At 39.4% G+C, this 23,164-nt stretch overlaps 1 protein-coding gene and 1 long non-coding RNA gene across 8 annotated transcripts in view; one reads left to right on the top strand and one right to left on the bottom strand.

Annotated features, from left to right (window-relative positions):
- Positions 1-3,485, bottom strand: part of LOC137472621 (uncharacterized) — a 75,042-nt gene extending 71,557 nt beyond the window's left edge. For 5 of the 6 annotated variants that reach the window (XR_010998311.1, XR_010998309.1, XR_010998312.1 and 2 more), the window contains exon 1: positions 1,677-3,218. This is a non-coding gene — a long non-coding RNA (uncharacterized lncRNA). Of the gene's footprint in view, positions 1-1,676; positions 3,219-3,428 lie in introns of those variants that run through there. The other variant, XR_010998307.1, reaches the window with a different exon arrangement.
- Positions 1-23,164, top strand: part of INTU (inturned planar cell polarity protein) — a 39,473-nt gene that overhangs the window by 626 nt on the left and 15,683 nt on the right. Inside the window, exons 1-4 of one of the 2 annotated variants that reach the window (XM_068187921.1) lie at positions 3,806-3,937; positions 7,839-8,425; positions 17,123-17,208; positions 22,457-22,660. In XM_068187921.1, coding sequence (XP_068044022.1) covers positions 3,807-3,937; positions 7,839-8,425; positions 17,123-17,208; positions 22,457-22,660 — 1,008 coding nt within the window. In that variant the 5' untranslated portion in view covers position 3,806. Of the gene's footprint in view, positions 1-3,805; positions 3,938-7,838; positions 8,426-17,122; positions 17,209-22,456; positions 22,661-23,164 lie in introns of those variants that run through there. The other variant, XM_068187922.1, reaches the window with a different exon arrangement.

The raw sequence follows: 23,164 nt of genomic DNA, 5'->3' as shown, positions 1-23,164 counted from the left end.
GTTTTCTAACTCGCACACAAATCCAAGAGGGATGGGAAAGAAATCCTTAAGTGGATGTACAGGAGGCGGCACACTGTATGAGAAGCAGCTGCTTTTCCTCCTGCACTGCCCATCCCTAACGTGCGATTTTCCACGGTATCCCCCACAAAGACGTCTCGACAATAGGATCTTGCCCACCAGGCCCGTGCAGAGACCCGTGCTTAGCTGAGACCCGCAGAAACTTTACAAAGAAAAACGCATCCCATTCAGCAGAATCCAAGAGCTCATCTGCAGTTCTGCTAAGTGTCCGTTTCCTGTTTCTGAGCCACGCTGGTTTATTTCCAGCTGCACAGAAAAAGCACACGGGCACTTCCAGTGCCAGCTCCAAGCAGCTCTTGCTATGGAAACTAACAAGTGGTTTTTAACTCCAGCTCAAGGCGTCAGACGTGTGAAATCCATTCCGGTGAGCACTGGGGATGCAAACACACAGCACAGCAAGGAGGGCACGCTGCAATCAGCCTGCTCCAGCACGGCACTCTGAGGCTGCTTTATGCTCAATAAATGTGCTCGAGTGCAAACAGAACCCCATGGACTTTTCAGTGACTTAACAGAAAATGTTCTCTTTCAGAGCCGGATTAAAAACACGCTGCCCCGTGGTATTGCTTACGTTAATATACTCTAAGTGGAATAAGGCTACTCATGCTTGAAACATTTGCATGTTGACTGACTGCAGATAATGGTTTTCTTTCATGCCTGACATACCTGCTATGCATAGCAGGTGATCCTAAAAAAAAAGCATTTAAAACATTAAAGGTGAAGTAAAAGCAGTAGGGGAAAAATTAAAATTACAGCTGCTTTTCATTCTGGGGAAAACTCTTAACACTGTTTTTCAAAAGAATGAGATGAGTTGTACTATGCTTCCCAGATTTTTCATGGCTGTCTTCCTGTTGATTTTGTGTTCTTCTGAAATACCTTCTGTGATCAGAGCTGATACAGACAGCTTAAGAAGTCAGAATATTCTCTTTCATTTATTGGGCACTAGAGTGTTTGCTCACAAGATTTCTGTTCCTCTGGTCCCAGAGATAGCTTTCATTCAGTTTATATGTAAATATCCCGATTAAAATGACAGTGTCACTCTTCAATTCATGCCACTTTGCTGTGGATGGTCTCTACACAGTCCTGTCAGAGGAGCTGTGAAGAGAAAATTTTTTAATCACAGTTTTACACGGTTTTATGGGAACCTGATAATAAAAAAAAATCTTCATTATTGAGGAATCCTTGTGAAATATGTATTTTCATACATATGAAACACTTGTATTTTCATACTTTAAGAAACACTTGGGCAGGGGAGGGGAAAGTTGTCTTGTTGTCATTAATCTTTAAAAAAGAGTGAATTATTCTGATATATTTTGCTCATGCTGTGCTCTGAAGGAATAAAAAAAACCTGGAATCAATAGCTGAAATACAATGTCACTCATATTTTTGGTTAGTTTTTCTTTCAGTAAACAGGTGTTAGCAAGAAACACAACTGAAAAACAGAGATGAAACTACTTCCCTCTTAGTTTTATCTGCTTGTAACATATCATGTTTTATCTACAGTGTATCACTTGTGTCTGTCCAGTTGTTGGTAGAGCCTTCCTGGAAATATTAAGTGATCTGAAATCAAGAAAGGAAAAAAAGAAACATTACCAAGTCACTTAGGGCCTTCTTATCTCATTAGCACAAATGAAGAGCTGTAATTTGAAGCATGGAACCAGTGTGTCCTATGCCCTGTCTTCTTTTAACTTCAGTCTCCTGAATATAGGCATGGATCAAGGCAGGCTGTTATTTTTAAAGCACAACAGCTTCTGAAACAGGTTAAGCCAAAAAAAAAAAAAGTAACAAGAAACTCTTGCTCAGGAAATAAATATCCACACGTGGATTTAGTTCTTTGCAGGAACAGCTAATCAGAACAACCTTCAGGCTTTAATTATCCACTCCTAAGTGCTCATTACCCAGTTGTCTAGTGAAAGTGAGCAGTGCTATTGATGCCAGTGATACCCTCTGGCAGATTTTTACCATCTGCATGTTAAAAACAGCAACTTGGCATTGAAGGCTCATAGATTCTTTAGTGAGGAGCATCAGCCCCAGCTACTCGGATTAAGTGTAAAGTGTCTGCCAGAGGACAAATTATTTCAAGTTTCATCCTAATATTTATGCCCAAGAAATGAGAGGCTTTCCTCTCAAGAGGGATTGTGTAGGAAAATCTATGTCTTCACTAAAATGAGATCCTGCTGTGCGAGATATATCCTGCAATCTTTATTTGTTCCCACAGCAGCAGAAATTCCACATTCGTTTCAGCCAAATCTTTAGGTGGCTCCCAGCTACTCCTCTCAGAGGACCAAAGCCTTCCATCATCCTTCCATTCATAATATGCTTATTCCTATAAAATAGCAAGTGGTGTAAAACCACTGCCTCCTTGAGAGAGCGCCTGTAGTGAGTGCTCTCACTTAGTGAGCAAACAACTGGAACCAATTAATCAGCTCTTGAACTCAGTGAAATTTAACTAACACAGCACCATCTGGCATTGACTATCACTTCTCGACAGAAATGCTTCAGTGTGCTGCTCGGTGTATTAGAAGTGCTTGCAAAAGTAAGCATAATTTGGGAGGGTGGGACAGTATATCTCACCTTCTAAATGAAACCATAGTAGCACAAGTGTTTTCTTTAGGAAATGCTTATGTCTCCCCCTCTGGATAAATTCGTAGTCTTAATAACCGTGCAACAGTAATTTATCTGTAAAATCAGGTCTTATCTAGGGACTTCAGAATCGCCCTTCAGTATTTAATGTAGGTATTTTTACTCCAGTTGAAGCCTTAATCACGTGGATGTCAGTCCAAAATATTTCTGTCTGCTAATTCACTTGAAATCACACTTACTAATATATGCTTCCCTACAGCAATTTCAAGTACAGCAATTTCATACCAGGATTCTGTCACTCCTCTGTAGTGTTCCAGCGCTATAAAACCTCACTGCTGAAGCTGTGCAAATATCCCACCGAGCAGAGATTAAATCCAGCACATGAAACATGTTCCAACAATTTCTCTCCATCCCTTTCCCTACTCATCATGTGTGTCCTGATGGGTTTACTGGCACAGCTACACAGCAAGTTGTCTGCAGGGCTGCCATGGGTCTTGTTTTTCATGGATGTGAATAATTTAAGTCCTGAAATACGAGTAGGGTTTGGGGTTTTTTTGTGTGTGTGTGTCTCTCTCGACTGTGCATGATTTTACACGTGCAGACTGCATGGGCTATTTTAAGGTACTTGCTAAGGTCTGTCACATCCTTGTTTCTCCTGAACCGCGCTGCTCTCCTGACAAACCTAAGGAGAACCTACCTTTATTTCTCACAGCTCGTTAAATTGATACTATAGCACATAAAATAAAGCACAGAGGCATCCCATTGCTTACCAGCTGACCCCAGAAGCACTTTTTACCTCGTGTTTCCCCCTCCTGATCAGTGTTTGGTTACAATGCTCTGAGCCTCACTCTAGGACTCCCGAGTTTCACTAACGGTATCTTTTATGGGACGGGTGCTGGCACTAAATAAACTAAGTAAAGTCTCGTTCTCCACGACGCGTTCCTTTTGAGCCAGGGAAAGGCATTCGAGGGCCGGGGGAGGCTGGGCACACGGGAATTCCCATGGAGATGCAGGCTTTACGCCCCGCGCCGAGGGACGGCGCCTCACGGCCAGGCGCTCGCGCGTCCCTCCGTCTCCATGGCGAGCGGGGCGCCGGCCAATGGGAGGGCGCGGCGCGCGTCACGTGCCCCTCCCGGCGCGCGGCTGTCATGGCGTCCGGGGCGCCCGTCGGGAGCGCCGCCGCCGAGGGGATGGAGGCGGCGGGGGGAGAAGGCGCTGAGCCTGCGGCCACCGGCAGCCAGAGCGGCTCCTCCGGCTCCTCGCTGGCTGCGAGCTCCGAGTAAGGGCGGGGCCGGGAAGGGCGAGCCGCGGGGGCTTGACTGGGGTCGCGCCGCCCGTGCGCAGCGGAGCCCGGCTGCGGGCGGTGCTGGGCCGGGCCGGGCCGGGCCGGGCTGGGCCGGGCTGGGCTGGCTCTAGGAGCAGAGAGCCGTGCGAGGTTTGCGACGGTGTGTCCCTGCAGAGCCTTGACGGTAACGCGGCCGGGGCTCAGCTGCGGGCAGTCCTTGCGCTGAGTCCTGCATCCCCGCTGGGAAGCCGAGGGGACGGAGGAACTTGGCACACGCTTTAGCAGGAAAGCTGTCGTCTTTCATTTTAGTGTCTTAAGTCAGACGGCAGTTCTGTAATAATGCTTATTTTACAGTTCTAAATGCAACCTCCGGGGTTTTAGTTTATTTGTGTATTTTGTAATTCGGATGAACTTAAACTTACAACATTCACTTGGTTCCCTGCGTTAAAGCATCTGTGCTTTATACTTCCAATGTGTATTTCACACATCTTCTGTCTAAGTTATAATACATATTTTTAAGTTACAAATGCAGCCTTCTGGGTTTTAGTTTATTTGTATTTTTTTTTTTTTTAATTCGGATGAAGTTCAGTTTACAACAACTTGGTTGTTTACAACTTACAACATTGATTTGGTTCCCTGTGTTAGAGCAGCTGTGCTTGACACTTCAAATGTGTATTTCAGGGTCTAATCAATAGCATTTCATTCAGCATGTTAGTTTCATCATGCTGTGCAGTGGAGGGGGGAAAAAAGTAAGTTACAATTAAGTAAGTAAAAAGTAAGTTAGAAGTTAGAATTGTGTTCAAGCTTAGTTTAATTTGCAGTTGCCCTGTACCTCTGGCTCAGACACAAAGCTGTTGTATGTACACCTACCTTACTTTATTTCTGTATTTATAAGCCAGAAGTCAAATGTAACATTTCAGCTTGAAGTGATTTTTTTAATATATTTTGTGTGTTTGGGTTTTTTCTTTTCTCAATTCTTTCATCTAAAATGACTTTTTACTGTCATTCTTAATATGTTTAGGGGATAAAGCTGTTCTACAGATTTCAGCACATAACACATGCCTACTACTCATAATAATATGTATAATACTTTTAAAAATTCATCTATATAACAATTTATCCAGCAGAACTTGGGTCCTTTCTAGTTTATCTTTCTTCCAAAAATGGACAATTTCCATCAGCACAGTTTTTCAGACATTTATCCCAAAGAGAAAATACCTGTGTGGGATCAATGAAACTACTCTTAGGGAAATGCAGGCCTTCAAGTTTTTTAGCTCCTTTGACTGAAGCTTCCAGTCCTAGAGGCAAGTTGAGGTTATTGTGTAAGCACTTATTTTGACACAAGAGAAAAAAGATCAATTTTTTTTTTTTTTTCATTTTTTCTTGCCTTGCTTGGTTTAAATTTATTGTGATACTACAGCATTAGGGGGAAAATCTCTCATCCTAGGTGCAGACTTCTTGTTTCAGATTTGCTTTTCCAGGTGTCTGTGTGGATCTCTGTTGGGAAAGTGAGAGTTTTTTTACAGTACAGTTCCTTCTTGACTTCCCTCTGGAGTGGTTCTGTTTGGGCAAACCCAGAGTAAACACCAGAATGCCCACACCTTTTTTTTTTTTTTTTTTTTTTTTTTTTTTTTTTTTTTTTTTTTTTGCCAATGGTCCATATTGTTCTAATCAAAATAGAGAACATGAGTGTATGAACTTGTGTCCAGGCTGAAATTTTGACATCTACCCCAAAGAAGAAACAGCTTCTCCAAAGATCAGAGTCTTTTTAAAAGAGGGAATAAAAATGCTATCATACGTGACAGGAGTTCTTGCTAGTCCAGATGTTATTTCTTTGTAAATTTCTAGTGTTTCCTTTTTTTTTTTTTTGTTTGGGTTTTTGTGTTGGGGGGGTGGGGGAGTTGATTGGTTGGTTTGGGGATTTTGGTTTTTGTTTGTTTTTGCTTCATTTTGCTTACATATGCCAGAATGTGGGAGTACTCCTTAAGAAATAAACCAAGGAAAAACTCATGTTATTTCTTGCCTACCACCTTCTGAGAGATGTTGGATGAGAAAGAATGTGCCCTTGACAGCCTTTAGGTTTTGTTAGCATTCTGATGCTTTCTTGAATAAGAACTCAGGATTATGAATACAGCTCAGCAGAAATTGCAAACTTGGATTTATCCCTCAGGTAGAGCCAAATTATCAGAAGTGGTGGCTCTTCTTTTAAACTAGCTATTTGGGAAAAAAAGCTAATAAATGCAGAGGAGATAGATGATGTTTCTTCTTGTCTGCAAGATCCATAGACTTTTCTCAATAACTGGGACTGCAGAAGGAGACTAATGCCAATGTTTTTTGTATTGTTAGTCCACTCAGATCCTCTTGTTGAGCCCGTAAAGGTGCTCTGGTGCAATGTCTGTGTAATGTTCTCTATTCAGCTAAACTTGATCATTTATTTGTGTTTTCAAATTAATGCTCTATATCAATATTTATTGCTAGCTTTAAACCAGATTCACACTCTTTATTCAGTAAAAGTAGTTCTAGTGCAAAATGTATGAATGTGTATTGACTTTAAACTACTATATTAATTATGATGTAAGTCTCCAGTCTCATTTTTCATTACATGATTTTTATGAAACAAAGAGACCTTTTCTCATCTGGTTAGGAACAATTAACTGGTCTTGTCTGTTTCGGAAAATCATCTTCCATGCAGAACATCCCAGATAATTAAACCTCTGAGTACTCTTCTTACTTTGGCCATTATGGCTTCTCATCTATCTGGAGTAACACTCCATGGTTCTCCTCAAGGTTCATTTGGTCTGTTGCCCCTCAACAGGCAGTTTTTGGTTGGTTTTTTTTTTGTTGTTTTTGTTTTTTTTTTTTTTTTCTTTTTCCTCAGCCAAGGCGGTATTATTTCCTTCAGTCTCCTTCCCTTTAAATGTGATTATAGGCTACATAGCATTTGTCTCTTTGCTCTGGGTATGTTCCAGTTATTACATCTTTCTTAAAACCTACTATCCAAAACTGGACATGGTTGACACATCACCATTGCCAAATTAGGACGAAAATTTTTTTGCACTATGCTGGTGATGTTTCTGTTATATCCTAGAGCTGCTTTGCTTTTGCTTTGCAGAAGTGTCTTGCTCTTGACTTTGGGTGATCCACACCAGCTGCCAGATCTGTTTCTGTAGCAGTGCTGCCTCTTTGCATTTTTAGTGTGTATTTTTGCAGATGCTATTTGGAACTTGGGTTTTAAAAATTGTTACCTAGATTTCATCTTAAATTGTTTTGGGGATTTTTTTTTTTTTATGTTAAAGCTAAGTGATTTTTAAAATGTTTATCTTCTCTTTCCAAAGGGCTGGCAATCTGTGTTCCCATAGCATTACAGAATATCCTGAGTTAGAAGGAGCCCACAAGGATAAACAAGTCCTTCTTCAGGCTCTGCACAGGACCACCTCAAAAATCATGCCATGATTATATTACAAATGCATAAAGGAAAAAAATAATGGGAGAGAACAAATAGAATGGAATTTTTTCTCTTAAGAGAAAATCCCATCATGCACATGAATGTAATTCCTAATTAAAACTTGCATGTCAAAGAAATGTTTGTTTTCTGAAAAGAGAATACTGCTTTTTGCAATGGCTGTTTTCCTCTAAGGTATTTGAAAAAACTATTTTACTGGTGAGTGGGATGTTTTTCCTTGCCATATCCATCATTTATCTAAAACAAGCTCTAACCCTCCTGGCAGACTTAAAGCAGTTGAGCTGACAATATTCAGGGGACAACTATTTTTTTCCTACTTTTTATTCAACTCTTGCACTCTCTCTTTCCCCTCCCTACTTAAAATAATCAGATCTCACTTGCACAGTGATCTTCTTTATCAGAACTCATTGATCATTCCTCTTTCTTTTCCAGTGACCTTGAGCCTGAGTGGTTGGATAGTGTGCAGAAAAATGGGGAATTATTTTATTTAGAATTAAGTGAAAGTGAAGAAGAAGTTCTGCTTCAGAACAGCTGTCCAGAAATGCCAGCAGTGAATCATGTCCGGTTTAGTGAAAACGAAGCTGAAATTATTCAAGAGGGATCACGAAAGGAAAGAAAGTATGAACTGAAGAAATGGACCAAAATGCTAAAAAAGAGGAGTCTTTTACCAAAGAGTTCTGCTAAGAAAGGCAGTGGAAGCTGCAGTGTGCATCCCTCTGGTCCTACTTCCATATTGAAACACCGGTCTGCTCAGAAAATGGGTGTCACTGTTCAGCAGAAGTACAAAGATGTATCTGTTTATGTAAATCCCAGAAAACTCTACAGTGCTGGGGAAGAAGAGCAGCAGAGGCTGCTGGAAGCCTTAGTAGGTATTGTCCATCAGTCTTCATGGAGCAGCAGAAGAGTGGAAAAACAAGGCAGGAGGGATAAAGATAGCAGAGGAGTCAGTGAAGAGAAGCTTGTGGTACATGGCTTGGTGCCAGGTAGTTCTGCAATAAAAACAGGTCAAATTCTGATTGGTAAGTAACTGAAGGAATAGCTAACTTCTGCACTCTTCCTTTAATATGAAGATTTATGCGTTTTTTGCCGTTAGAGGCAGTTGACTTGAATATTCTTGAGATGTAAGCAATTACATCATTTCTGGAGGGGTTATTTTAAATCAGTGTCATTGCATCTGATGGTTTGGTACTTAGTCAGTTTTACTGTGTTACTGATTTTTATAACAAGTGGCATAACCTGAAATGTGTTAATACAGTAAGGAGATGACCATCCCTTAGTGTTCAGAGACTGAGCAGCTTGGAGCAAGAAATACCCCATCACCACCTCTCACTTAGGATTTTAGCTGAGAATTTGATCAGTACATAAGTGGGACTGGAGCAAACCCATAGTCTGTCAAATACTGTGTTTAGATTTCATTCTTCTCCACAGCATCCCCCTTAGATAAAAAGCTTTACTTATATATGCTTTAAATGGATTTTGTGTCATAAAAATGAGGGGGAAAATACTGAGTAAGAAACACTCTTACATTACAAACTTTCTCCACCAGCCTTGTTTGCTTATTTTTCTCTTGAGCAAGTCCAACAGCAGCTTCCTCAGCAGTTGTGACTTTGGGAGGCTCCAAATCCATGGCAGGGCTGCAGTTTGGGGAGGCAGTGAGCCAGTACAGCCTTTGTGGTGGTTAGGCTGCTTAGGCATTTCCATGAGCTGATGAAATAACCTGGCAGGAAACTAACCCAGAAGAGAAATTGGCTGTCTAGTATTTTGCTGGTGCAGTAAGTTAAACTTGGGTTGCAGAAGGTCTGACAGGCACGCAAATGTGAATGATGAAGGGGAGTGAACTGCTGTGAGGGGTAATGGGGGAGCATAAATGCTTCCACTCCCAGCACTGAGGCCACTCAAAAACTTGGCACTCTCAGGACATCCACGTCAGAGACAGTAAATGTGAGACAACCAGGCCACATCTGTAAAGGGTGAAAGGTTATTTAATTACCCTTGAAGCTGGTTGCTTACAGAGTGGGAGAGTGAAGATGTGATGTTGGTTAGAAGATCATTAAAAATCTTAATGCTACAAGTAGCACAAATCCCACAAAGTCAGCATGGGTGCTTTTGAAATTCCAGTGTTGTGTGTGTACTGAGTGCTTTTGAAATTCCAGTGTTGTGTGTGTAAAAAGGCACATGGTGCTTCAACTGGCTGATTGCTCCAGCACGAGTTTTTGGTAGAGATGCTAAAGAATACTCCAGAGGGAAAATTGGATAACTTTCAAATTTTACCAGCAAGAACTGATTAGTCAAGAAGTGGGGGATGTGGGCTCAGGGGGAGGAGAGAGCGAGTTTCAACTTGATCTGCTTAAGGGTGTGTAATATAATTAGTGTGAGAGTAGGTGTTTGTAATCTGTAAGTTAATTTTGGGACACAGATTTGTATATAACATTTTTGTGAGGGCAGGTGTGAAGTCAGAACAGTGTAGGCAAGTGCCAGATCCAGGAGATCAAGCTGACCTAACCAGAGATAGTATTTCATCTGCTGCACTTAATGCTTCCCAGAGCTAGTGAGGACAAAAGCTGTAGGGGTTTTTTTGTTTGTTTCAAATAGAAGACCATTTAACTTCATCTAAGAAGAGTCTTGCAGATTTATTATGTCCCAGGCTATCATCAACCCTTGCCTTGTGTTTTTTGCACATTGGAAATGAAATTGTTTTAAGCATACTGGGGTTATTCAGCTCTTAACTGAGAAAATGAGCTGTGTTCAGTGCCAACAGTGGAAAATATATAATTTTCATATAAAATATTTTCAAATTATATATCTATAGTGAAGCTGAGTACTCTGGAATTTTTATGTGGCGTCTAGAAATAGGGATGCTTTGCATAAATTAGATGCTCAGATTTCAGTCTTGTCTGCATGAAGAATATACAGTTAAAAAAATGCTGTTCTTGTCAAAAATCTGTTGGCTTTACTGCTTCTGTACTGCACATCACAGGATGGGATAGCTGTGGTGTACACCTAAAGCCTGATTTAGAAGCAGCTAGAGTTCAATAGCTGGCTCCTCAGATCATCACAGAAGTTGAAGTTGGACAGAAAGCTCAAGAACAATAACAGCAGGACCTTGCCTTTCAGTTGTTCTTGATCAAAGTCGGTTTTAGGAGTTGTGTGGAGAATTGTGGGAACAGCCAGTAAAGGATGTTTTTGTGATCAGTCTGAAACTGAAGAATTAGCACAAAGGTGAGCAGCTTCTTAGGCCATCACAGAGGAGGAATACCTGATCAGCACAACACAATGCCTACTGGCTGCTCTGGTTATAACTTTATTCATCTCCATTGACCTGTATGTGTATAAACATTAACCTGTTCTTGTTCAGTGTTATAATAATTCAGTGGTCCAGACCAGCTTGGCAGTAGTCTTTTGTGAGGCAAATCCAAATTATATTTTCCTTTAAAAATACATGCTTTTAAATGGCATCTGGTTGTCTTCCTGGTCACCAGTTTGCAGCAATTATTTTGACTCACAAAGTGGTTTATGCTTCAGCATTTTTTGTGGAAGTACCTTCTTTTTCCATCCTTAATAATCACTTTCCTCAGGTGCCTTCTCCTATTTGTTTTCAAATGTATGTCCTTTATGGCTTTGAACACTTCAAACATCTGTTTATTATTTGCACAATACACTTTAATTTTTGGTTTTAAGATTGCATATGGAAGTCGTAAGTCTTGTTGCTGTACTTTATTAACCAAGTGGAATGCAGGCACTGACCATATGAAAGTAAGCACAACAGTTCTGCAAGCTAAACCTTTAAAAAGATGGCACTCTATCCATCTGTTGTTTATCACTTAATTTCTTTTTTTTTTTTACATTTAGCAGGCCAGCATCCATCTTAAATTTTCAAATCAGAAAAGCCATTATTTATTTTTAAATTTGTTGTCACTTTCATTTTGGTTAAGATGAAATGCAGTTGCTTCTATCTTGTGCTTTTTAAGTGTATTTTGTATTTTTGCAAAACATTTTCCTTGTTTCAGGTAATTTGCAACATTATGCAAAGCTTGGTCTGCTGTGGAAAACTTTGAGCATATCTTCAAAGAGGAAAAACTTCTCAAAATACTCACATTCAGATCCTGACAAAAAGGGGTTGTGATAGGTAATGCCATTATAATTTGGTTCCGACCCCTCTTCAGTTTGAAACCTGTTGGATCCACGCTGGGGAAAAGTTCTTGTAAATGCTGTTGAGCATCATCTTTACCATAGTAAAATAAAAAATGAATTTCAATGACACTGAAAATATAGCAAAACTCTTTTCACTAGCAAAGCATACTGTTGTTATCCTCTTTGAAAGTATCTTATTGCTCTCATAACCAAATAGCTCAGCATGAGTCTTCTCACTTTATCAGTATGTACAATTGTCAAAAAATTGTGAAAATTCCCCACTGACAAGAATTAATTGTGTTTGATAGTAAAGATGGGCTATAATACTCCAGTTTTGAACATGTATGCAAAAGCTACAGCTGCTATTGCAAATTTCACTCGAAAGGACTATATCCTTAGAGTCCTGTCAGAAAAACCTTGAAAGGACCAAAATACTGTGAGAGTTTGTGATTTCTACGTGGAATTACCATACATGGTGTATCTCTACTCTCCAGAGTAGAGATGTTAGGCTCACAAGATGGAAACAGAGTTTGTGTAAGCTTTGCTGTGTTCTCACTGTGGCATTTGAGATGTGGCTTTTGTTCCTTTAATCTCCTCTTGAAGCACAGCAGCACTGGTTTGGATGAAAGCATCCTGTTAACATAAAAAACAAATAATTGATCTGCCTTTCTTCAGTAGGAATGCATTCCATAGTTTGCCTTTTTTGGAAAGGCATATGGGAACTTTTATAAGTGCTCCCACCAAGTTATTACCAAGAACGGAGAAAACTAAATATCAGGATTCCGTGACAAAAGTGTCCTCTATCCTCTCCCATGGGAAGAACTTGATTCTCTTGATTTCAGAAAAAAAAAAAAAGTGCCCTTCCCCTCAAAGTATGGAAGTGGTGGTCACTTGCCAGTCTGTGTCCCTGGACTTAATCTAATGGGGATCTGCTTTTAGAAATGGTGCTTGCAGGTTTACCTCTAGGGAAGGAATGGTTAACAGAAGTCATTGCCTTGTGCCTCAAGTGGCAAAGAGATAGGCAGCTCTGAAATAAACATTTTAGGGATGTCAGCAGTTCCAAAGACTTTCCTAAACTTTGTCATTAAAGAGGCAGTAATAATTCCATCAACTGTGTGCAGACTGGGTGTTTGATATCAACACACACTGGTCTTAGTTGCTGATGACTGGATGGGAGAAGTGTCTTCTGATGAGAGCAAATAAAATAGAGAGAATTCTGTTTCATCACTCAAGTAAAGTTCAGTCCTGCGTAACATTGTGCACAGAACACATATGGATGTCTCACAGTTTCTTTGTCAACTGAGAATCTTTCCACAGTAAGTGATAGCACTCAAAAGCTTTATCCTTCATTATTATGAGATTTAAGTAAAGCTTACTTCATTCCTTAAAAAGAGTCAGAGAATAGTTTGAGTTGGAAGAGTCTTTACACACATCCAGCCTGGCCTTGTACACTTCCAGGGATGGAGCAGCCACAGCTCTACTGGGCAACCTGTGCCAGGGCCTCACCAGCCTCAGGGGAAAGAATCTCTTCCTAATACGTAATCTAAACTACTTTCTTCCAGAAGAACATGTCTTTTTTCTAGATATAAATTTGTTGACTTAAGCAATGATATCCTTGAGCTGCCTGAAGAAAATTCCTCTCCTCTGTTGCAGTGGCTCACTGCATCTCTTAAAATAGAACTGAGTGATACTTTGTTCTGATGTTTCTCCCTATATCTGTAATTCAGTGATGTTTTAGATTGGGATGGTTTGACTTAATTCTGCAGACCATTGAGTTAGACCAACTGAATTGCAAAAACTATTTATTCTGTATATATTCTATATACAGTTTTATTTCATTTAAATTGAATTGTTTAAGCATTAGGTAAGTGAAATGATATTAATACAATTGCATTAATTTTTTGACATATTTAATGTCTGAAGACCTGAATCAGTCTGTCTTTCTGTAAGTTTTTCACACTGCTAAAGGGCAAGAAACAATTCTCAAATAAAATGTAGATATCAAGCTCTTACATAGTACAACTTGCATGTATTAACTCTTTCACTGCAGTTAATTATCACTCTGAGTAGCTCTTGTGGTCATGTCCTGCTTTAAGACTACTCTGGTAATTTTACACAGCTCTTACTTTGCCCAGTGGTGTTATTTATTCTGCTACTTCACAGTCTCTATTCCTTGAGTGCTGTTGTATGTGGCAAAAAGAATAGTAGCAAAAAATACAAACACCTACCCTCACTGCCTCCACCCCCAATTCTGGAAAATTCATACTAATCAGTAAAGATTTTCTGTTGTGCATTGAGTTGCTCTTCTTTGACAGTGATACAGCATTTCCTGTAAGGCAGCCAGCCTTACAGGACTGCTTGGGCTGTGTGCTCTGGAAAGCTGTTCCGTATATGGTCCATGATTGCATTTTTGCCAATTGGATGGAATAAATATTTACTGCTGCAATGAAAGTTTTACATGTGTACATTAGGTGTTGAATAAATAAAACACTTGGAGTATGTAACATGTAAATACTGATGGCTCTTCTCCTTTCCAAGTGTCTTTGTCTGTTCCATCCTGGTGGTTCCAAAATATTCCCTCAAGTGCTGAGGTGTGGATGTCTTCACAAAGTGTGTGCAGCTCCTCTGAATGGCTTTACAACAGAATTTCTAAGGATCCAGTCAAACAAACAGAACACAAACAACTTTTGTTTAAGATGAGTACAAGAGCAGTTTATGCTTTCTCTTGTAGTTGTGTATTATGATCTGTAATACAGTGTTCTTAACAAAGAACATAGTAATCCTGTTTATAATTCTTGTTATATTGGAGTAGCCTGAGTGCTCTGCTTTTCATTACTAATTTTCATGTCCTGTGGCTCTGGCATGGACTTACTGAGTTCTTTTTAAATGCTGCTTGACTTTCAGCTTTTCTGTCTTTGAATTACTGTTGTGTTGAAGATTTGACAGGCTAAAACTTACCTGCATCAAGAAACACAGAGGTTAGGGAGAGAGCTATTTTTTGAAAAAGAAAAACTTTAAACATTTTTATGTGTAGAATAAAACGTAGCCTTTTCTTGGTTTTGCATTTGCAGAAGGAGTAGGAATAAATTTCCCTTTAATGTAAAAGAAGAGTGAGCAATTGGTTATTGCCTGGTGTATTAAAGAGAAATATTGCTTGCATTTTGGAGGTATCCAGGGTTTCCTTACTGATGGTTAGTTATGTCTCTTGTTGGCCTTGATTGTGTGTTGCACTGATTTTGAGCAAGCGACCTTGTACCTGGGAAGAATCCCAGTTGCAGTTTGAAGGTATTTAAAAAACATAGAAATAATGGTAACTGTCAGTCTTCTCCTGAACTTGAGCATTCTGTGGCCTTGAATAGATTCTCAGGGAATGGAGAGACCTTAGAGACTCAGGCTGTGCTTTTCCATAGTGTGCTATGTCATTAGCATTGTGTCAGTTTGAGTTGAGCAAGTCTTCTCCCTGGAAAATTGAAATACCCACTGAACCTTACAGTGCTCCAGTGCTTTATTTCTGCACTTGATGACATCTTTGTTGCCAAGTCAAGGCTTAAAATATAACTATGCTAAACATGCCCTTTTGCTGCAAATCCATATCCTTTTTTTAATCTCTTTCCACTGCCTGACTGATGAACATCATGTTAATAATCTTGGAGAGGATGTGGAGGTACTTTCTAGGGGAGTCTTTGTGCAGCTCAAGCAAAATGAAGCTTGGTTTTCAATTAGTTCGTTCAGAGGAGCTCTTGATCTTTTTAGTTCACACATAAGAATCTGGTAACTTTCAGTGTTAAATAAGAAGCTATTTTCTTTATTTCCCTATCTACAGAAGATACAAGCTAGAAACTAATTAAGTTTTTCATGAGAGAAAGCAGAGACAACTGAAAGTGCCACCAAAGAAAATCGAGTAGAAAATAAGGCTATTTTGTTACTCTAAAGTTGAATATTTGCCTCTGTGAAGGGACTAATGAACCATCAAATCCTGGTGCCACTGGCAGTCGCTTCTTGCAGTTCTTGTCATAGATTTATGTTGTCTCATCCTGGGTAGTTTTCTCCAAGTACCTTTATTGGAAAGTTTTGTAGAAATTCTCTGGTTAGGGTCTGCAGAACCTTTTGATTTCCACTCTAGCTGCTTTCTCACTTAGGCCCTGCTCACCTTGTCTTTAACCAAGAGATTCTTAATTTCCTATGGTTGCTGCAGTATTACTTCTGTCTATCTGACCTCATTTGATTTCTTTTTTCTTGAGCACAGGTGAATAGGACTGTCAGGAGTACTTGGGATGGAATCACTCACCTACATTCCAAGGAAAGGCCAAACAATGAATGGTCAAAAATCCTTTTATTTTTACTTCCCAGTTTCTATTCTTTTTGACAGGTCTATGTACTTTTATCTCTTGGATGTTATTTTACTTTTACGTTTTCTAGTTTCACAAGTTGGTCTTCTTTTCCACAGGTCTCATATCCCTCTTGCACACTCCATGCTTTAACATGCATTTTTTTGAGGGGGATGAGGCATAGGTTATCAATTAATTACCACTGGGATACTTCTTGAGAATATTTTCCTTCTCTTCATATAGAAATCCCAGTTTGATTTTTGTGCTTTAAACTGGAATGTGGATGTTAAGTTTGTAAGCTATAATTTGGTTCTGTTTGCTTTTGTAGGTGGTACCTTTAATTTTTCAAAACTTTTTCTCTTGCAGTTAATGACTTTGGGACCCTAAGAGTTTTTTTCCCCATTTCCAGTGATGGTAAGAGTGTCAGATGTAGAAAACACAAGATGCTGTTAGGCAGGAAAAACTGGCAGATAAAAACTGGCCCACAGCAGGGGCAAGGAATGGAAGAGAAAGGACTAAAATGAGAAATATGCTTCTGGTCAGGTAACAAGGGTGATGCAAGCCTAGATGGAGGGGAGAGGCTTGGAGAGTTGTTACACATGCGGGCCACCAAGATGGTCAGAGGGATGGAACACTTCTCCTAAGGAAGGGCTGAGAGAATTGGGATTGTTCAGCCTGGAGAAGAGAAGCTTCACAGTTACCTAATTGTGGCCTTGAAGTACCTGAAGGGAGCGTACAGGAAGGATGGGGAGACACTTTTTACAGTTACCTGTAGTGACAGGACAAGGGGGAATGTCTTTAAACTGACAGTAGATTTAGATTGGATATGGAAAAAAAATAATTCTTGACTGTGAGGATGGTGGGACACTGGAAAGGACTGCCTGGAGAAGCTGGGAGTGCCCCATCCTTGGAAGTGTTCCAGGCCAGGTTGGATGGGATTTGGAGCAGCCTGATCTAGTGGAAGGTGTCCCTGCCTGTGGCAAGGGGTTGGAACTAGATGGTCTTCAAGGTTCCTTCCAACGCAAACCACTCTATATTTCTATAATTTTTGTCAAATGATGTGAGTGTGGCCATAAGGCCTTAGGAGCACTGAGGTAATAGACTAAAAGCGGTAAATGTTGCATGTAACAAACATCTACTTAAATATAATAAATGGACATTTATGACAGCTTGAATGGCATTTTTTAAGACACTTTTGCTCTGTATTGTGATGCAGTGGCAACTGAATTTCTCATTTCTTGTCTGTTCCACCTCCAGGGGATGTTCTTGTTGCTGTAAATGATGTCGATGTGAATTCTGAAAACATAGAGAGGGTTTTGTCTTGCATTCCAGGTCCTATGCAGGTACAGTATACAGGACAGTTGAACATTTATTCCAAAAATCCTCTGTAAGAGTTAATACTGCTTCTAGCCTTTCTTTCCTGAGGAAACAAAGTTTAGGTGGCCTTTTTCTTAAAACTTACTCTATTATCTTTTGAATGCATTGCTTGACTTCAGTCAGAGTAGAAATTTCAGAGTTTAATTCTGATAAAAATCAGAATCAGAAGAATCCTATTAAATAGGTAGGTGCTGATGTCTAGCTTAAAAACAAACATGTCAGCAGGATAGTAGTGGATTTTTTTGCCAATTACTGTATTTTAAATTGTAATAATTGCTCTGAAAATACTTAAATAAAATAATTATATCTTCATCAATATAAACAAGACTCACAAACCACAAGAGAGTAAAAACAAGCCTGAATTAACAAGGAGTCCTATTAAAAATATTTAAGAGCATTTTAGTGGTGAAATTGATACTGGTTTAATATTTAAATACAAAAATTAATTCTTGGGGTTCGAAGAGATGTTAGATTGAATACTTTCAAGATCTTTCAAAACTCAACAGTGATGAAACTGATAGAAGTTGTTAGTAATAAAAATTAGTACCCAAAAAAAATCAAAAAAATCTGATTAATTATGTTTCTTTCTCCAAAACTTATTGCATATATCTTTTCTTCTAGCTGAATCATTTTGGAGCTCTAATGAAGAACTAAATAAGTCATGAAGAATTAGATAGCTACTTCAGAGCAAAGCCAGGAGAGTGTTACTTACCTAGGATGTTACTAGCATAAAATGGAATATTTTGAGTTACTCTGCTGAAATTCACTTGCTGATGGACAGGAAAACAAGATAAAAGTTGAAACTTTAATGTGTATGAGGTATGAGCAGGGACAGGTTAAAAATTAAAGTGTTTCTTGGTAGTTTTTCTTGGTAGAATGTTCAAGGTAATGGTAATAATAGAAATATTTTTACAGTCCAGAGATTTTTCAAAGTGGAAATTTTGTGTTTTCTTGAACACGAAGTTCTATATGCAAGCTCCCGTGGAAATATATCTTCAGTTGCAGTGAGATTGAGTACTGGAGATGTTAATTCAGGAAGCTTTCCAAGATATCTGACAGCCTGAATTTAGCCTGAGCTACTGGAGTTGTGGTCAGGTACTGGCAGAGCTCCATGGGAGAAAAATCTTCTCGTCTACCTTTGACCAAATACGGAGTTGCTGTGACTGTTATTAAATACAGAATGATTAAAAAGGCAGAGATGATCCAGTTTGTGTAATTGCATCCTCTCTAGATGAGGGTGTAGGTATTACTTGTTGTTCAAATGCAGTGCAGCCCTTGACAGAGCAGTTCCTGGTGATGCAGTGTCAGTGTTCGCTCTGTCAAGCAGGCAGCCATTACTTGAAATATTTGTCATGGTGGCTTTCCAAATCCTTTCATTAAAGTGCAATTATTCCTTTTCCACTGTGCAGTTTGAGTCAAGCCAGACAAGTGGTGGCTAGAATAGGCCAGTGGAGATGTAAATACAGACTTCTGGGTTTTTTTGCAGTGCAGTACACTGCAATCATGCTGCTGAAGGAACACAGTGTTGTTGTAGCTGACATTTTGTAATATAAGCAAAATTGTTACCATGTTCTCAGTCATCTTACCTTGCAGAATATCAAACAATATGCAGTTTAAACCTTTTTACTTACATATAAGTTATTTCTTTAAGTGAAGTCCCTGCTCTTCTGGATTCATGTTAAAAATTGCTGGACTTAATTTCAAAAACTTCACTACTTAGACTCAACTGCACTATGTGACATATCATATCTCACTATTGTATTTCCAGAATTTTGTTTTTCTTACTTCAGTTTAGACAACTAGATCTAGGCTTGAAAGGGCTAGTTTAGTGCATTTATTGAGTAATAGAAGTCCAACTGCTACATTAGTCCTTTGTTTTACATTTCTGTAATCAAAATAGTTGCTAGTTGTTGCTAGTTGTTTCCTAGCACCATGAGGAAGAGAAGACAGATTAGGAAGGGCAAGATATGCTAAAGGAATATACTCTTCTTTAATACTCAGAAATTGCTTAACCATTTCACTCAAAACTTTGTAAAAATATCCAGCCTGAGGCAGACATCTAGAATCAGCAATTTCAGCCTGAAATTTTAAGTTTCAGTTGTGCAGACCATAAGCACATGGCAAACAGTTACTGAAAACAGGAAGCAGCAGGCAGTCTTTAAAAGGCAGGCAATGCCCTCAGCTCTGTCTGTAATGAAATCCATCTTCCAAGCCATGCAGCTTTCTTGCAGATGAAATGCCTTTCTGGGGCAGACCAGTGGTACAGCAGCTACATTTTCTACACTGAGAAATGTATAATAGTATTAAGAAGCAGATTAAATACAGAGTGACCTTCCGATCATTACTTTCCATCTTCCAGCAGTTAATAATAAAGGACTTGTAGAATCATTTAAGGATTTCTATGTTCTCCTTTGTTTCTTAAAATTCCTTTGACCTCCAGAGCATCCTGGAGCAGTGATTTATGTAACTGATTTGTATTATGTTAATCATCAGTGGCTTTCAAATTTCCACCTAACCAAGTGCATGTCATACCCCCACGTTCCTGGGTTATAAGAAAAAGTTAACTGTTCATTTCTTACCCTGCCATGGCTGTGGAGAGCTCTGTCATGTTCCACTTTGCCCCCTTTCCTAAGTAGAAGTTGATGATCCATGTCCCTCACAGTTAGCTGTTCCTGCCACCTTCTTGCCATTTGATTAAATTCTTCTTGAGAAATGTTCTAAGTATTGAGAACATGAGCATGATATATAGAGAGGAATATTAATGCTTTTCTCATTCTTCATGTAGTTTTCTGTTTTCTGTTGTGCCTTGAACTGGTTTTCTTCAGGAGAAACAGAATCGAAGCTGTGGAAGGTTTCACAGTCAGTACTTATAAAAGGGGACTTGAGTAGACATATTTAATCAGATCCTATGCACTGCTCAGGATGAAGATTTGTTTCTTCTCCACAAAAAAAAAAAAAATATATATTTTTTTAGGATATGTCAAAATGCAGTCTCTTGGTCCATTTCTATTACAGTGGTGTGGGAGGCAGCATGGATGACTCCAGCTTGAGAAAGAGTTAAAGTTCTGTTCAGTCCAGTTTGTTTTGAGCTGTTCTCTGGAGGATCATATGGTTGTGTCTCTTAAGACAAGACAGACTAAGTTTGTTTTTATTAAAATTGAGCAACTAAAAGATAGACTGCAGCAAGAATGACATCTGTGTGTCATTAACATCGAGACTGTAGCCTAAGTGTCATGACTTAATGTCCAGAGACAAGTTGCAGTAGAAGTTGAGAGAAATAACTATTGAGCCTTAAGGAAATCTGTAAGAAGTTAGACAGAGTATGAGGAAAATATTCTGAAATATATGCAGATGGCATGACAGAGAAACAGAATGGAGTCTCAGAATGCTGGAGAAGAAAACACACACTTCTGAAACTGTCAACTATCACGTTACTGGGGCTTAGAAAGCAGCTGCTTCTCAGCAGGGTGTTCCTGCTCCTTGAGCCCTGTTCATGTACAGTGCCAGGAATCAAAACTGGACTGGTGAGGAGAGGGCAAGGGATGAGTTGCTGTCAGAAAAGAAAGAGGTAGTACAGGACAGGAGAGTAGGACTGACTGCAGTGCTGTGCCAGGGAAGAGGAGGAGAAAAAAGACTGATGGCAGCCCAAATAGGAGAGGAGAAAATGAATGGAAAGTGTTGGGAAGGGAGTAAAATGGAAGATGACAACCAGTGACAAATGTAGCTGTAAGAGCTGACGATGGCACTTCTCTCCAAGCTAGTTTGACAGGCAGTGGGTGTTTTAAAGGATCATTATTTCTTGCTGGCACTCCTCTCTTGAAGTTTGCTTACACACATACACAATTACCAAAATGATCTGGTTTTAAATTTATAAATTATCTGCTTGGGCTTCTCAAAATTTATCGCAGTTGGGAAAACGAAAATGGATTTTGTTGCATCAGTCCTCAGGCTAAAGTGCCACTGATTTTAACAAAGAAGCAGGATTTGGTGTGATGTGTTGTGTTCAGAACTTCCCATGTTACAGTATTTCAAGGCAGACAGTCTTGAGTAAAAACATGTGAGAGAGGAAACTAAGAGCATGCCTACTTAGGCCAAATATATCTTCAGTCACTTTGATAAACAGTAAGGTCTCATCCAAGAACATAAATTAATTTCTTCTCCTTGGAACTAGCATTTTTATGCTCAGTCAAGAGACAGGTGTTTCTCACATTTCCTCCTTTCATAATTAGGCTAATGTGTTCATTCACAAAAAAAGAAAAAAATCACTTTCATCACTGCTGAGACAACTAACATAATTTTTGTAAGTCAGGGCTTAAAAGAGTATGTCTGTAAAGCAAATTTTGAAACATGTTTCTTCATCAGGTTTGGATATGTTGTTTGTGTGTAAGGAAATACTCATTTATTCTAAAACTCCTGGATTTAAACTTATTTGGGAGATAAGGGACAGTAACTATCATATTTTTTTGCGAAATCAGCTTGATCATCTAAACTTTTAAGGTTTTGTTTAAGAGAGGATGTTCTGTTGTGTTCTGATCTTTTTTCTTCTGAAGACAGCACAGTAAGGGATGTAAGCAGTTTTTAGGCTACTTGGTAGTTGTGTAAATTGTTAAATGCAACAACAAAACTCTTATTTTCTGATTTTACAGTTAAAAAAAGGAAAGCTAACATACTGAAAATGAAAGAATTGCTACCATTACAATTTAACAGATTTTTGCAGTCCAGTGTAAATTTAAATGGATTTCCCTGTGCAAATGTGTCAGTGCACTCAAAATGGCAAAGAAATGCTCAAGAAAAAGCCTTCAAGATATGTATTTAGGAAACTGCTGACATTTTGAAAGAAGTCAAATAGTGTGTGTGTTTCAAAGGCACAGTAATGGGTTTTTTGTGCTCAGACAAAGCCAGAGCAGTAAGTATATTTTTCCATTCTCAAAACCATAAGAATTATGTATGAAAACATAGCAAACCACATGCTTACTCACATGGTTCATAGACCATGTAATAGCTGGCTTGTCCTTTGTAATAGATGGTTATGTAATGCTGAACGTATAATTGGTTTTCTTGAAACAGCAGGAATTTTGTTTGCTTACATCTTCATCGGTAAATCTGGGGCTGAGAAAACCTGAACTCTTAAAGGGCTCAAACTCCATCTGTTTAATCTGATACTGGAAAGTAATTGTAAGTACAGCCTCATTCTGTAATTAACTACCTTAATAGGTTAAAATGACATTTGAAACCTCAGTATTTGAGCCTGAAGGAACTTCTGAGCAAAGGAGCAAACAGACACAGTCAAGTATGAGCAACCTGGTTCGGCTCCTGTGGGGAGAGGACACCTTGGACCTTCAGCAGGCTGTGCAGGATGTACCTCACATTGTCATGTTCCTCACGCTGAAACTGGACTCAGAGACATCCAAGGATGAGGTATGTGCCTGACTGAATAAACCTGAGCTCCAAGGTACCCACTGACCTAGCAGCTCCTAGGACATTTGATGTAAAAGGATAAATAAAAAATCCTCCTCATGGTTTGGAGTTGGGAATCATCCATGAAATACCCATTTTGGCAGAAATAAAGCATGAAGTTCCAGGGGTAAGAACCAGCATCACTGCTGACAAACTCCTGACTGGCCTTGAACTCAGCAGAGAGCAGGTGAGGAGCAACCAGGTGGTGACTCCACAGCCAAGGTGCATTCCCCAGTCCTGAGCTGTCTCTGGGATGCTGACCTGGAGGTTTATAAGCCAGGATCTGCCTAGTCAAAAAAATATGCCCCAGCAGGAGCTATTGGCAGTCCACATCCATAATCTGTCTGGCTCCTCCTGTTTTGAAATGCTAATGTGCCTTTTCTTAGAGGGCTCTGGCATGTCTGCTGTTAGTAGCCAGCTGCTGATTCTTGCTTGGGCAGCGTTTTTAGAGCCAGTGAAGTACTT

Source organism: Anomalospiza imberbis, chromosome 4, assembly GCF_031753505.1.
Source record: "Anomalospiza imberbis isolate Cuckoo-Finch-1a 21T00152 chromosome 4, ASM3175350v1, whole genome shotgun sequence".
Lineage (NCBI taxonomy): Eukaryota > Metazoa > Chordata > Aves > Passeriformes > Viduidae > Anomalospiza > Anomalospiza imberbis.
Note: the sequence above shows the minus strand (reverse complement) of the source record. Positions and strands in the feature narration are given on the sequence as shown.